At 51.6% G+C, this 15,190-nt stretch overlaps 2 protein-coding genes and 1 pseudogene across 2 annotated transcripts; 1 reads left to right on the top strand and 2 right to left on the bottom strand.

Annotated features, from left to right (window-relative positions):
- Positions 1-3,175: 3,175 nt before the first annotated feature.
- Positions 3,176-4,801, top strand: LOC123121079 (BTB/POZ and MATH domain-containing protein 1-like; annotated as a pseudogene).
- A 2,894-nt stretch (positions 4,802-7,695) lies between these two features.
- Positions 7,696-9,217, bottom strand: LOC123125888 (uncharacterized). Its single transcript, XM_044546332.1, has 5 exons — positions 9,085-9,217; positions 8,812-8,879; positions 8,508-8,706; positions 8,324-8,410; positions 7,696-8,173 (listed from the first exon to the last, which is right to left on the bottom strand). The coding sequence occupies exons 1-5, from the start codon at positions 9,110-9,112 to the stop codon at positions 7,800-7,802; spliced, it is 756 nt and encodes a 251-aa protein (XP_044402267.1). The 5' UTR covers positions 9,113-9,217; the 3' UTR covers positions 7,696-7,799.
- Positions 9,218-9,277: 60 nt separating this feature from the next.
- Positions 9,278-9,995, bottom strand: LOC123121078 (putative glycine-rich cell wall structural protein 1). The gene is made up of 4 exons (XM_044541005.1): positions 9,773-9,995; positions 9,599-9,685; positions 9,363-9,473; positions 9,278-9,330 (listed from the first exon to the last, which is right to left on the bottom strand). Exons 1-4 carry the CDS (start codon positions 9,909-9,911, stop codon positions 9,278-9,280), a joined length of 390 nt encoding a protein of 129 aa, XP_044396940.1. The 5' UTR covers positions 9,912-9,995.
- Between the last annotated feature and the right edge of the window lie 5,195 nt (positions 9,996-15,190).

Raw genomic sequence — 15,190 nt, 5'->3', positions numbered from 1 at the left:
CCATTTTGTATTCGGTTGTGTCATCACATGGAGACGTCTATGAGGTGGGGGGGGGGGGCCTAGCAGTCGATACCCGTCACCAACACGCTCTAATCCTAGGCGTCGCCTCGCAAATGTCTACCTTGCTCGACCGATTGTCATCCGTCACCAACGCAGGAGGAGTACTCAATCGGAATCAAAATCGAAATCTAAAAGTCCATGTTGTGTCTAACATAAATTGTTTTCATGTTTTTAAGGACTTATTTTTTTCCATTACAACACACGCTTTTTTTTGCTAGTCTAGGAGAAAATAACGTTCTTGATGAGGTTTCCTCACGAGCGAACGATCCAGCCTGGAACATGCTCGAGGCAACCTCCAAATCTGATGGCTCGGTACGTAGCTATGCGCAATAGAGACCGCTTCAAATCCTCTAAGTTTGGGACCTACTACGAGACACCCTTTGGAACTCCAGGCCCAGCCAGATTAATTCTCATGAGAGCAGATATGTTGAATGCAACTTCCTTACAACAAGTACTAGATACCTATTATGCAAACTCAGGACAATTGGTGAGTCTGGCAAATCAAGCATATTTTTTAGTCCCAATACAAGTGTGGTGTCAAAAGCAGAAATCAGTCAAATCCTTCATATTGACACAGATGCCTTATCAAATAAATATCTTGGGCTGCCAGCTATAGTTGGGGCAGATAAGAGTGTTTGTTTCAGGAGAAGTGCATGGATGAACCCGGGTACATATGAACCCATTTTGGAAAATACATTTTGCAATGTCGAAAAATTCTGAAAAAAAAGTGCGCGCGGACATCTCCATATTCTATGTGTGTGCAGACAGTTTCACAGAAAAAACAACTTTTTTTGTAGCCTGTGCAAAAAAGACAAAATTTTGTGCCGTGAAACGCTATTTAGAAGCGGTAAAATTTGTCTTTTTTACTGAGACAAAACAAAAATAATTTTTTACACAAAACTTTATGCCGTGAACATACCTTTGCCAACATGTATACATATTTTTCTTTAGAATTTTTGAACATTACAAAACGCGTAAAAAGTACATTTTTGAAAAGCGGGTGTAGATGCCCCCATGTGCAGATCGTCCACTCTCTTTGTTTCAGGCACTTTCTTGAAAGAAGTAAGGTGAAATTATTAGGGTGGATGGAGAAACGATTGTCCACTGGGGGCAAATAAATATTGATAAAAGTTGTCGCACAAGCTATTCCACTTTTTGCAATGTCAGTGTTTAGTATTCCTAAGGGGATATGCAAGGAAATTACAAATATTATTGCTCAGTTTTGGTAGGGTGATGATGAGATCATAAGAGGATGCACTGGATGGTATGGTGGAAACTTTGTATTCCTAAGAGTGAAGGAGGGATGGGGTTTCGTGACCTATACTCTTTCAACCTAGCTATGCTCGCAAAACAATATTGGAGACTTGTTACTGAACCGAACTCTTTGGTGGCAAGAGTTTTAAAGGCTAAGTACTATCCTAATGGGAATATATTAAATGCTACACCAAAGAACGGGTCCTCTTTCACATGGCAAAGTATCCTAAAAGGATTGGAAACCTTAAAAAAGGGGTACATTTGGAGAATCGGTACAGAAGAGGAAGTGAACATTTGGTAGGACCCTTGGATTCCTTCTAGCTCGGACATGAAAGTAATCACGCCAAGGAACCAAACAATTCTCAAGGGTTTGTGAACTTATAGATCCTGTGTCCGGCACTTGGGACGAGGACCTTGTGAGAGCTATATTCTATTTAGTGGATGCTCAAAGAATACTGCAAATTCCTATTCACCATCAAGCATTCGATGATTTCATAGCATGGCAATCGAACCGTTCAGGTTTCTTCTCGGTCCGAAGAGCTTACCATTTGCAATGGTTACACACTTTCAGGGCGCATGCGAATAGGATGGAGTGACCGAGTTGTTCTGCACCTTTGGCAATATGGAATACGTTATGGAAACTACCAGTGCCACGTAAAGTTCAGGTATTCGGATGGAGGGTATTGCGTGGAATCATTCCATTAAAGGCTATCCTGACGAACAGACATGTCAGTTCGAACGGAGCGTGCCCAATCTGTCATCAGGGGGCGGAGGACATGCATGTGAAGGATCTTTGGCGTCGGCTGGGCATGTGGGAGCTTATTGAACAATCGATTCCAGTTGATAGATCGGGTTCAATTATATTTGAGCATATCCTATCGCTACATGATCGTCAACTATCTTTACACCCGAATGTTAACTTCAAGCAAGCCTTGGCTGTAGGGGCATGGTACCTGTGGTGGATTAGGAGACAAGTGACGCAGAATGAAGGAGTTCCACCTCCTTGGAGATGGCCAATATCAATTCTTTCAATCATTCCGAATTTCCAATCATCATCTAGTAGGGCATTGGAGTTATCTCAAACAAAATGGTCAGAACCAGATCCGGGATTCACCAAACTAAATGTGGATGCAGCGTTCTTTGCAGATGAAGGAATGGGGGCGACATCGGCTGTTCTTTGAGATGGAAGGGGAAATTTCATCGCCTGCCAAAGCAAATTTATTCCTATCGCAGCTGATGCAATCACTACTGAAGCTCTGGCAATGAGAGATGGTCTTTTATTTGCTAATTATCTTGGCTTTAATCGGAAAGAGGCGGAATCCAACTCTCTCCAAGTTATTAACTTTTGCGCTGGTCATACACGATGGTGGAAGAAGCAGCCGCAATGTTTGCGGAATGTGTGGATATAGTCTCTTCAATTGGAAAGGTTATCTTTAAGCATTGTTTACGTTCTTGTAATCAAGCAGCTCATGCGCTGGCGAAATTTAGTTTCACTAATAAGTACTCTCTTAGTTGGTTGGATGAGCCTCTTGACTGTTTGGTGAAGGAGCTCGTGGACGATGTAAACGTTATTTCTACTCAATAAAGCTAGTCGTGATGGCCTTTCCTCAAAAAAAAAAAAAATCTCACATAAAAAGGGAAGTCGGGGCGACTAGATCCTTGGCACCGCCACCACAGCCGATAACCTCCGGTCACCATCAAAGGCCTGAAGGTACACCTAGATGACTCCCACGTATCCTGATTCTCTTTCCCTCTGCTTTTCTCTGGGATTAATGCGTTTTTCCTTCACATCAGCACCCAACGGCGCAGTCGCGGAGATTCTTTCTCCTCTGTGCCGGCAATCTTTCCTTCTCTTCACGTGATGAAGACATGTAAGACGATGCCTATGTGCAACCCACTGGAGGAGGCTCAAGGCACACATGTGTTCAATATCTTGGGTTACAGCAAGCATAGAGTTATGGGCCACGACGACAACAGCTACATACGGTCCGGGGTTTTCATGGTCGGCGACCACAACTGGGTAATACGCTTCTACCCTGATGGGTACAAAGGAGAAGGCCAAGATTACATCTCAGTTTATCTTGAGCTTGTGTGCATCACTGAACGCCGAGCGTTCTGCGACATGAGGCTGGTGGACCAGTGCACTGGAATCTCGTATTCAATGCATAAAACAGGTCCTAGGATTTTGTCCGGTGATATTAGTACGTTTGCTCCACTGACTCCTATTTTCATAAGGCGAAGTGAGATCGAGAGATTTGTGTACCTTAGGGATGATCGCTTGACGATTGAATGCACCGCCACTGTTTTTCAAGAGGCCACATGTTACGGAAACCAAAATCGACATGCCACAGCTAACATGACTGACCACGTTGCCAAGTTGCTCGAAGAAAAGGAGGGATTTGATGTTAGTTTTATTGTTGGAGGAGAGATGATTGAAGCACATAGGTTTGTTCTTGCTATACGGTCGCCTGTTTTGAAGAAGAGCTGTATGGGTCAATGCAGGAGGCGAGGCCGGGGCAGTGCATAACCATCCAGGACATGCAACCTGTTGTTTTCAAGGCCCTGCTCCATTTCATCTATACTGACTCTTTGCCTAGCGGTGAGGATGAGATGGTCCGACTTTTACTAGTGGCTGCGGATAGATATGCAATGGATAGGCTCAAGCTGGTTTGCCAAAGTATCCTTTGTGAGGATCTGAACAAGGACACTGTGGCAACCACATTGCCTTTAGCTCACCAACATAACTGCCACCAGCTTAAGGATGCTTGCCTTCAATTTATCAAATTATCAGGTTTCAGGACGATCAAACATCTCTTTTTTAATTGCCCGTTTGCCAGAGTACTTTGGCGGACGGTCCACATTGCTTTTAATATTACTCCACCGAATTCTGTCACTACATTATTTGGGACATGGCTCACTGGGATTGAGTCTGAATTAGCGAGACATATTCGTGTTGGAGTTTGCGCTTTGTTGTGGACTATCTGGATTTGCAGAAATGATTTGGTCTTTAACAGAATATCACGTATTCACTTTTTGCAGGTTATTTTCCGAGCCACGGCCGTGATCCGTTCATGGTCGCTACTCACTCCGATGGAGGCCAGGGAGCATTTGGTTACTGGATCTATCCGCTGGGAGATGGTAGCTCGGGATATTTTCAACCAGTTTGGATGGCGGTCATCTAATAGGATAGGCAATTAGTTTACCTATCTATCTTTAGCCAGCCGGTTGTGGCGTCTTATCTTGGCTAGTCTGTGTGCCCAGCCTCTTTAGCTCTGTGTGAGCTGTCTTTTTATTTCTTTTCAGTCGGAGACTTTGGAACCTTGTTGGAACCTTTTATTTCGTTAATAAGATGGCCGTATGCATCATTCTGATGCAGAGGCCGAGGAGATCCCCTTTTCGAAAAAAAAAATCAGGTTTCAAGGATGTCAAGGTGACTTGCCCATCTTTCATAGAGGACACATTGGAGAAGAGAAGAAAATCTTCATAAATAAAGTACAAAGGTTGCATTACTGAGAGAAGAACATCAATCAGGTTCAGGTTCTGGGCTGTTCTCGACATCAGAAAGCCAGCGGACTGAGAGAGTTGGTTGTAGGATGTCCTGCTTGAGGAGCTGAAGGAGAGCAGACTCTTGCAAAGCTTTGTGATCAAAGACGCGTCGATTTCTGTCCTTCTAGATGTTCCATGCTGTGTATAGTGTCCTGACAACTGAAACTAAAAAAAAAATTGAGCACTCATTCGGTTTAGCTGAAACTAAACCAGTCAAACATACGAGGTGAACCAAAGCATCAGGAAACAACAAAATATTATTTATGAATCAGTCAGTGATTTAGAGCACCATGGCCTTTTCTCCACGCCAAATAATTTACCGACAACAAAGGACTGAAAGACATAAAAGGAAACAACACGATTAATCTGATCTACCAATTAGTGTGCTTCTACTTTTACCAGTAGCTACAGATAATAATATTTGGAGAATAAGATGATAACCCGTTCAACGAATCGCAGAAGGTTAACTGAAGTTCAACGAATCGCAGAAGGTTAACTGAAGTTACACGCAGTGAACAGAGTTAACTGTCTCCCGCAAAAAAGAGAGTTAACTGAAGCTTACAGAAGTTAAACTTCATTTGACTGTGTATTTTCAGAAAAGAAACTTCAGTCAACTGTAGCCTTTGTCGGACACTGAACAGGGGAGCCCTTGGTCTTCGAGGGGCATTGATCTTTCACAAGCGGAGCATCCTAGCCGTCCGTCTTTCTGGTAGCTGTCCAGTTCTTCAGATAAGGTGTCAATTTCTTCAGGTATGTTCAGGGACAGGAAGTTCAGAGAAATTGACACAAGTAGTACTGGTGAGTGCACCATATCGATAAAAATCGATACATCCAGGTTTAGTTCACCAATTATCCATCATGCGTCGGCAAACCTAGAATACCAATTAGCTATCTAGCTTATTACACGTACTGCTACGTGAGCTAGCTTCGTCTTTGTAAATTAGAAAAGAGAGAATCAGATAGCTAGCTTACTACACGTACTGGAATCAATTTGATCGATGTGTCTCTATAAATTAGATGTAAGAAGTGTTGAAATTGGACTTGTGGTCCCTTTGTAAACTTTATATATTTCATATTATCATCCTTGCTCAGGTCATAATTTTGTTGTATCATTAAAATATATTTTAGAGAATGTTCTAAGTAAACCAACCGCCGAAAAAATATGTAAAAGATAGAAGTTGGGTCGACCCGGGATACCCATTGGGCTAGTGTGAGATCGCTGACTTTTTTTGAATTGGGTCGGCCCATGGCCTCCAAAATTGGCTCGAGGCCAACAGGGCCAGGTCGGCTCATTCCCATCCTGAGTCCAGGCTCCTGGAAAGTACTCCCTCCGTCCCATATTGTAAGAAGTTTTTTGACACTACATTAGAGTCAAAAAACGTCTTACATTATGGGATGGAGGGAGTAGCATTAAGCTCGTGGATCTGCGGCTCCAAATCAACCCCAGGCGCCAGCGCCACCACTTGAAAGTACATGCAGTGAAACAGAGTTAACTGAAGTGTACAACAGTTAAACTTCAGTTATCTGTAGCCGTTGTTACCCCACAAAAAATAAGAAAAGTTTAGCCGTTGTCGGAGACTGAACAGGGGAGCCCTTGGTCCTCTAGAGGCGTTGATCTTTCATAACTGCAGAACATCCTAGCCGTCTGTTTCCCTGGCAGTGTACCGGTTCGCGTCTTGATAATTGTAGTTGTCGAATTCTTCAGACAAGGTGTCGATTTCTTCAGCTATGTTCAGAGACGGAAAGTTCATAGAACTAGTGTCCTGACGGATAGTCCGATTTTTTTAGCACTCATTCGCTTTAACTCGTACTCCCTCCGTTCCAAAATAGATGACCCAACTTTGTACTAACTTTAGTACAAAGTTGGGTCATTTATTTTGGAACGGAGGGAGTACGAGTTAAACCCATTTAAACATACGATTTAAACCAAAACATTAGGAAACAACAAAAGATTACTAACGAATCAGACTGTGCTTTAAGGACTGCAAGATATAGAAGGAAACAACCACAAGCATATGCACCAAAAAATGATCAATTATATGTGTTGGCCTTGGCCATAGCATACTAGTATAAGAATTTGCAATGATATCACTTGTGAAGTGTAAGCTTAAGCTGAAGGATAATCACTAGTAGCAAGGAAGCTCACTCATTTGGTTAAACTGGAAGTGAAATAGTCGAACACTTGAGTCAGAAAAGAACAAAAGATTAACGGATATATAGTTTCATTTATTAATGCCATAGCACTAACGGATATATAGTCTGAACAAAAGTTGAGTGCTCGTTCTGTTTAACTGAAATTAAACCAGTCAAACATTCGAGGCAAAAACAAAGAATCCACAGCCTTATTCCCACGCTGAACCACTTACCGACGACAAGCATTAAAAAGTGTTAACTGTCCCCCGCAAAAAAAAAAGTATTAACTGAAGTTTACATCAGTTAAACTTCAGTTAACTGTGTGTTTTCAGAAAAAAAAAACTTCAGTCAACTGTAACCGTTGGACTGTTATATATATTGGCCGTAGCAATAGTATCTACAATGATCATCACTCGTAAGCTTAAACCAGAACAGTAGCAACTAAACTCTGATTACTCATTTGGTTATACTAAAAGTCAAACACTTGAGGCAAAACTAAGAGCATAATTAAGCTTAAGCTGGAACAGTAGCAACTAAACTCTGAGTCTGAGCACTCATTTGGTTAAACTGAAAGTGAATCAATCAAGCACAAAGAGCCAAAAATCAGTTAAAACAAGGCAGGCAAAACAAAAGCGTCAGAAAAGAGCCAAATATTAAGGAATCAGACTGCACTAGACTTAATGACATGGATCCACAGCAAGTATATAGTATCATTTACTAAGTCCTACAAGTTCATCATCTACTCGATCAAGTATGTATGCATTCGGCCGGACTGATGACATCACATTTGGCTACATTTGGATTGATCAGTTGTTGAAGCAAAGCTCGCACACTGGAAACCCGCCCTGAGACATCCGCGTGTGCTCCGGCGCTCCGCAGCGATGGCATCGGCCTTGAGCTTGAGCGTGGGGCGGCGCCGCGGAAGAAGACTGGCCGTGGTCGAGCTGGCGCCGCGGACCAGTGAGAATGCTCCGACCCTGAGCCAGAGCCTCAGCCACTTCCTGGTGAGCCCGAGCCTTGTCATCCCGAATCTGAGCCAGAGCCTGATCCACAGCCTGGTATTCGTAGACAGCCATTTTGTCGAGAGACTGGTCGTAGCAAGGCCAGCACATGGGCAGATTGTCCCATAACAGCTCCGCGAGAAAATTGCAATTAACGCACCACAGGAGGGGCGACGTTACTGCGGTGCAACAGAGAGAGAGAGAGAGAGAGAGAGAGAGAGAGAGAGAGAGAGAGAGAGAGAGAGAGAGAGAGAATTACACGACAGAAACCAAGAAATCCAACTCGGGCCGGTGTCAGTGCAGAGAGAAAGAATTGGGAGGGAACGCACCTGGATTAGCCGCCCACTGAGAGTATCCGCCGCCGTGACCGTGAGCTGCAAGAAACTCCGGTATCGACCCGCCGCCGCCGCCGACAGCTGCAAGAAAGAAGCTGCGCGCTGTCACAATTAAACCAAGAGCGCAAGAACCAAGGACCCGAGCGCTAGATGCTGTAGAGGCACCCAACCCACCCACCTGTAGAGGCAAGATATTGCTCTAGATGATCTAGAGGCCTGCCGCCGGCCAAGATTTTTCCGTAACAATCCCAGCAAATGGGCAGCGGGCTTCCCACCCGTGTACCTTGCGCAGTCTTCGCGTTCCAGAGCAGTGGTGTGGGCGCCCCTTTGCAAATAGTGCACTCCCGTTCCAGTGAGGCTGCCGCCCACGCGGAAGGCTGCAAAAAGAATTACACTAGGCATCAAGAACCGCATCGCACGAACCAGAGAGACAGAATTTGGCGCTTTTCTTGGGTTGGGAGGAAGGCAAGTTGGGAACGCACCTGGATTGCCCACGGGCGGCTGGAATCCAGAGTCGGCGCCGGTTGAGAGAATCCCCCGTGCCCGAGACCTGCAAAAAGAGAACCAGCAAGGTTTAGTCTGACACATGTTATCGAATCCCATCACTCGCGCGCACCGGCTGCAACAGACAGAATTACACGACAGAAAACAAGAAATCCAACCCCGGCCGGCCGGCGTCAGGGAAGAACCGCACGGCACGGACCAGACAGAAAGAGTTTTGGAATTTTTCTTGGGTTCGGAGGATGGGAACACACCTGGATTGCCCACGGGCGGCTGGACCATCGGCGTCGACTGATAGAATCCCTCGTACCCGCCCCCGCCTCCGCCTCCACCCAACTGGGAGTTGCCGTTCTGGCCGCTCGGTGCGTGGATGCCCAAGGCCGCACTCCCACTCCCACCAGCTGCAACAGAATTACACAACACAAGCCAAGAAATCCAACTCCGGTGTCAGTCAAGAACCAAGAACCGCACGGACCAGAGAGAAAGAATTTGTCGCTTTTCTTGGGAGGGGAGCGGGGGGAAGGGAACACACCAAACTGAGAGGATCCCCCGAACCCCGCCCCTGACCCGCCCCCGCCGCCACCTCCAGCGAACTGTGGGTTGGCGATCTGGTTCTGGCCGCCGAAGGGCGCACTCCCACGGGCTGCAACCACAATTACACAACAGAAACCAAGAAATCCAACTCCGGCGTCAGTCAAGAACCAAGAACCGTACGGATAAGCAGAGAGAAAGAATTTTGCCATTTTCTTGGGAGGGGAGAGAACGCACCTTGATTGCTCAGCGGCTGCTGGACCGTCGTCGTAGGTATCCTCAATTGCGACTGAGAGAGCCCCGTCCCGCCCCCGCCACCGGGAGCTGTAAGAAACAAAGGCATCGGATGTTACTATCCAAGAAGCGGGCACCAACGCAAGAACCAAGGACGCCGGCTTCTTGGGCACCTACCTCCACTGAACTGGTAAGAGATGCCGAGTGGAAGATCCTGATGAGTCCCGCCGCCGCCGGCAGTCTCCGTCCGCCCTGAAGTCCGCGACGAAGTACCGGCAGTGTCGTCGACGGCTTTCCCCTTCCCCTTGTCGGCCATCTCGCCACCGCTGGTGCGCTCAGATGAAGAGGAGAGGGGGGCGGGCGGATGGAAGGAAGCTACGTATGAGAAAGGATGGCGAGGCGCGGGAGGCTAGCTATATAGACGACGACGGACAGAGCGCCCGCTGCAACCGATCGATTTCAAGCGGTTGGTCGTCGGTTGGTTTTGGAGGGAACGACACCGGAGGAAGGAAGAGCCTCAGAAACGGGCCTCTTCCCAATGCAATTCGGATAGCCCAACCAACGGCCCAAATCATCAATAGCCGGGGGCCAGGCCGATGCTATCCAGTCTTATCATTTTCTTTCTTGGAATTCTAGAGAAACTATTCCGTTATTTTCTACTCACTCCGTCCGAAAATACTTGTCATCAAAATAGATAAAAAAAGATATATCTAGAACTAAAATACATCTAGATACATCCACTTTTATTCATTTTGATGACAAGTATTTCCGGAAAGAGGGAGTACAAATTAAGTTTCAGTGTTCCATTCCTGAGATGGCTCCAACGGCTCCTGTACGGCCTGGCGACCAGGGTGCCTCGGGCGGCGACACCGCGAGCGCCTCCGCCCTGTGCGTCCACACCGCGGGCGTCTCCGTCGAGGGGGGCGCGTGGACTGAGGTCCGGCCGGCGACGGGGCAGGTGCGCCTCTCGCCGGGCAAGGAGCAGGACCATCGGCCAGCGCGCGCGGGTGGCTGGTCGGGGAGCAGATTCTAGGTCCTGGCCGGTGAGTGTTCGGACGAGGAGGAGGAGGAGGTGTGCGATGCTGTGGTTGATTTGGAGCGCGACAGGGCTTCATGCTCCGTCGGCGACTTCGTGGCGCGGGCGGAGGAGCTTGGGGGCTCCTTCAAGGTCGGGCGGCGGCGCGCGTTCGCGCCCGGCGGCCGCGGTCCCAGGCGGGCTGGGTCGCTGTCACGGATTGCGCCTCGTGCTGCTTCGGCGGGGGCGGCTGTGCCCAGAGACGGGCGCCGACCTTCTTCTTCTCGCCAGTCCGGGGCAGATCTGGCCGGAGGTGGCTCGATCCGCGGTGGCGGCGGCGCCGGCGGAACCTCGGGCTCCTGCGCCTAGGGTTGGGGAGGAGACGTCTCCAGGCCGGTGGCCAGGTCGGGCAGGTGGGCCGCGACCTAGCGCTGGGGCCTGCGAGCGCCTTGGTACAACCGCCTGCGTCTGTAGCAGACCCATCGCGCGTGTCCGCGCCGCTGGCCCAGCTGGGTCCGCAAGAGGCTGCCCAGTCCGGCCCAGGCCCACTCGCCAAGCCATATAAGTGGTTGTGGCTGCGGCAAGGAACCCTAGACGCCTCTTTAGGGTTTCCAGCCACCAGATCTGAGGTGAGGCGTTTGACCGATCCGCTCGCACCCACTTCCCCACCCCTCCCCCTCCACCCCACGTGCGCTCCTTCGCCGAGGTGGTGGCGATGGGCTCCAAGACTGATCGTCGTGCGGACAAGCGGGCCATGGGATCCCAAGAGCCGGCAGCGGAGCGGGCGCGGGACCACGAGCGGCGTCAGCAGCCCATAGCGCAGGGGGCGGAGCGCGCCGGCGAGGAGGGAGGCTGGGGGCCATCGCCTGCTTGGTGGCTCAAGGAACAGGAGAGGAAAAAGAAGAAGAAGAAGGAGCACAAGAAGCGTGGCCTCGAGCTCAAGCGCAAGGGGCTGCCGCTTCCCCACAGCGGCGACCCCGTCGGAGATCCATATGCGAAGAAGAAGAAGTTCAAGTCTGCAGGGGCGGCAGCCTCCAAGCTGCCCCTCCCACAACATCCTTCGACGCCTTCCTCTTCCAAGGGCACGGCGGCGGAGCCGATCCCCATTGAGGAGGCGGACGACCCGGAATGCTTCAAGTGCGGCCGCTCCGGCCACTTCCAAAACAACTGCTCCTTCAAGCCGTTGTGCGTGGTGTGCACCCAGGAGGGCCACACGTCTGCCCACTGCCCCACCTGAGGGAAGGCCCTTCTGCACCAAACCATGGGGCACACCATCTCCGGGGAGGGGTTCTATTACCTGTAGTACGCTGAAGACTCAGAGGAGGAGCCGCAGGACCTGCTCAGGGCCAACGCGGTCATTCTGTACGCGGCCCCGGGCTCCCTCTCGAAGGCCATTCTGGAGGCGGAGCTGCCGCACTTGTTTGAGGGGTCATGGGACAGGCAGGTGACCCAGCTCGACGGTGACACTTTCTCTGTGGTGTTCCTGGACCCGGCCATGCTGCGGATGGCCACACGCAGCGGCAAGCTTTACCTTTCCCTCAACAACATCACGGCCGACATCCGCGACACCGTTCTCAACGAACCAAAGGGAGAGGCTATGCCAGAGGTCTGGGTCAAGCTACGGGGGGTGCCGCCCAAGCAGTGGCGGACTGACCGGCTCATGGCGGCAACTACAATGCTCGGCAGGCCCCTCTTGGTCGACGAGGAGTCGTTGATCCGTCCGAGGCCTGTCCACATGCGCTTCGTCTGCCGCAACCCTTCCAAGCTGTGGGGCATGGTGCATATCTGGTTCAATGGTGCAGGCTACAACATCAAAGTGGAGCCGGAGCTCGACCCGCCTCGTCAGGGGGCTCCTGCCCTTCCCCCTCCTCCTCCTCCCAACAATGGCAAGGGCCCGGATTATGGCTACCAGGGATGGGACGGGGACAAGGATCAAGATGCAAGTATGGAGGACGATTCCATTGACACGGCGGTTTGGGAAAAGCTTGGCATCACGGACAGGGGAGTGGCGGCGATCCCTCCTCGGCAGGCGGCTCACGTGGCAGAGGCGGCACGGGACGAGCTGTCCAACGGGCTGGAGGTGTCGATCCCCAACCAATACGGCTCCAACCTGGGCTCGGTGACCTCTCCTCCGATGCGTGCAGTGGACAAGGGGCTCTCGGACTTGGAGGACATGGTCGTGCTGGAGGGCACGCGCACCCCTCTGGTCCTGTCCATGGACACCTCGCAGCTCCCATCATCGCGCTCCCCAATCCAGGGCGGGCGCAGCAGTAACAAGGCCAGTGGGGTGCAGCAAGCCAAGAAGGCGGCGGTGCGCGAGGTGAGTGCGGAAGCGGTTCGGCTTGCGGAGCAGCTGGGAGCACCAGCCACTCCACGCCAGACGGTGATGGCGTTGGCGGCCCCCACGGCCCCCCTCGTCGACCCGCTCCTGTAGGAGGCCACCAAGACGGCGCCCATCTCCAAGGCCAAGTGCTCCAAGGCCGTGCCGGCGCCACCGGTGAGGACTAGCTCCCGCTCCAAGGGCGCCAAGAGGAACATGCCATCTCTCCAGCACGCTCAACTTCTCTAAGCCCAGAAGAATATGGAGATCTCAGGTAATCCCCCCCCTCGCTTCATGGTTCTTGATTCCTTTTCTAATGATCCCTTGAGCGAGGTTTTGGGAGACAGTGGAGTGGACCCGTTGGGAGCGGGAGGGACTAGCGAGTTGATCTCGCTGATCCGTGCCAAGGAATTGGCGCAGGCAGCGCTGGCCGCGGCGGCTGCGAAACACGCGAACCAGTTGGCAAACGAGGCAGGGGCCTCGGATGCGCTCGTGGTCCGGCCCGATAAGGAAACGGCAATAGGGGTTGCTTCTCCTCCCTCGCCTTGTCGTGACAGGGTGAGGCGCGTGGCCAAGGCGATCACCTCTCGAGGTGTTCGTTTGCGAAACCATATAATCTAGATGCAGGCTATGTTCTTGTCGGTGGGAAACGACACCTATGGGATCACAAGAATCCCTACTGCGGTTGGCGTGGCGCGGGGTTGTGAGAAGAGCAGGTCTAACAGGAAGCACACGAATCGTTTACCCGGGTTCGGGCCGCGAGGATGCGTAATACCCTAGTCCTGCTTTGGTGGATGTATTGAGTGTTCTTGAGCTCTCGAACTAGCTACGGTGGCTGAGTAGTTCAAAAGAGCCGAATCCCCCTCCAGTACGCCATGGTCCTCCTTTTATAGTCGAAAGGGGCTGCCACAGTGGCACACAGGAGGTGGAAAGGCCTACAGTACTGCGAGCTTATCGGCCGTATTACAGGACAAGGCGCATTTAATGCCTCTCCTAGGTGTCCCTTAGCTTTATCGGGGATGGGAGTGAGGCCTGTCCCGTCCGTCGCCGCTCCTCCTCGCTCCGACACGCGCCCTGGCCAGCGATGCGTGCGGTGCCATGTAGGTAGGCAGGCAGCTGAGGTGGCGTGGTGGTAGGGTCTTCACGAAGATCTGCATGCCGCCACGTAGGAGCTTGCTGGTTTGGCCTGGAAGCCGCATGTTGCCACGCAGGTGCCTGCCCAGCTGGTTGGGCTGGCAGCTGCATGCGAACGGCGGCGGAGTCCTGGTCGACGCGGGCCTGGCTGTGGCCTCGCTAATGTCTTTGGCAAGGGCCTTGTCGGGGGCCCGGCAAGGGTCTTGCCGTGGCGTTGCAGTCGTCCCCGGCAAGGCGCTTGCCGGGGGTCTTGTGGGTTCCCTCGGCTGGGATCCCGCCGAGGGTCGCCGTCTTCTGGTCCTCATCTAACCTGACATGTCTATGGTCTTGACAAAGATCTGTATGCCACCACAGAGGTGCCTCCCGAGCCTGGGTTCCAACGTAGTTGGTTGGGTCGGAACCCGTGGGCTCAAGGGTGGCTCGCTCTGTTGGTGTTTGGGCAAGTTGCCCCTGCAAGGCTCTTGCCGGGGCCGCGGAGGCTGCCCCGGCAAGGGCCTTGCCGGGGGAGTCCACCTTGCCCCTTCGCTGTCTTGTGCTTCTGGCCTTGGCGTTGCCTTTGATCGTCTTGTGCCTTTGGCTTCTCTCCGGCTCCCCTTCTCTGCCCTGCTTAGTGTGGCCGCGGCGCGCGGCTCTGACTGCCCGTGCACAAGTAAAGGGGTACAAAAGAGTGCCCCTACTTTTGTACACCGACAGGAGCCCCCGGGCCTGGGCCACACATAAGCGTGACACGTTGTTGGGCCAGGCCCAAAACAGTGCGCGGGCAGGTGGGGTGGATTCCACCGCAGTAACGGTTTCGTCTGCTGCGCTTCCCCATGACCCGCGCGTGACATGGAGGGCCGTGCGTGACCTGGGGGTCATGCAATGCGGTTTCTGCATGCATACGTCACATCATGGTAAAGAGGCGGCTCGCGCATTCCCCATAGAAAGAGGAAGACGTGGAGGCGCGGCTCATTTACTGGGTGGACTCGGGTCGCAGTCTTCAAGGCGCCTACGCCCCACGATCACGGGACGGGGAACGGTCGCCTCACCCGTCCTTTCGATCCTGCCCGCTCGCCACGCGTCCTCCGTGCAAGTGGCAGGCGGTGGAGGTAGGAAACCGGGCCGTCGCTGATTGGGGCAGCGGGTC

The sequence above is a fragment of the Triticum aestivum genome, chromosome 5D (assembly GCF_018294505.1).
Source record: "Triticum aestivum cultivar Chinese Spring chromosome 5D, IWGSC CS RefSeq v2.1, whole genome shotgun sequence".
Lineage (NCBI taxonomy): Eukaryota > Viridiplantae > Streptophyta > Magnoliopsida > Poales > Poaceae > Triticum > Triticum aestivum.
The sequence above is the reverse complement of the archived record's forward strand: the minus strand, read 5'-3'. Positions and strand labels throughout refer to the sequence as shown.

Coding starts and splice junctions, on each gene's coding strand:
- LOC123121078 (XM_044541005.1), bottom strand. CDS start 9,911: ATGGCCGACAAGGGGAAGGGGAAAGCCGTCGACGACACTGCCGGTACT. Junction 9,474..9,598: donor GCAGCCGCTGAGCAATCAAG/GTGCGTTCTCTC, acceptor TTGTGGTTGCAG/CCCGTGGGAGTGCGCCCTTC. Junction 9,331..9,362: donor CGGGGGATCCTCTCAGTTTG/GTGTGTTCCCTT, acceptor TCCCCTCCCAAG/AAAAGCGACAAATTCTTTCT.
- LOC123125888 (XM_044546332.1), bottom strand. CDS start 9,112: ATGGTCCAGCCGCCCGTGGGCAATCCAG. Junction 8,411..8,507: donor GCAATATCTTGCCTCTACAG/GTGGGTGGGTTG, acceptor TCTTTCTTGCAG/CTGTCGGCGGCGGCGGCGGG. Junction 8,174..8,323: donor TCAGTGGGCGGCTAATCCAG/GTGCGTTCCCTC, acceptor GTTGCACCGCAG/TAACGTCGCCCCTCCTGTGG.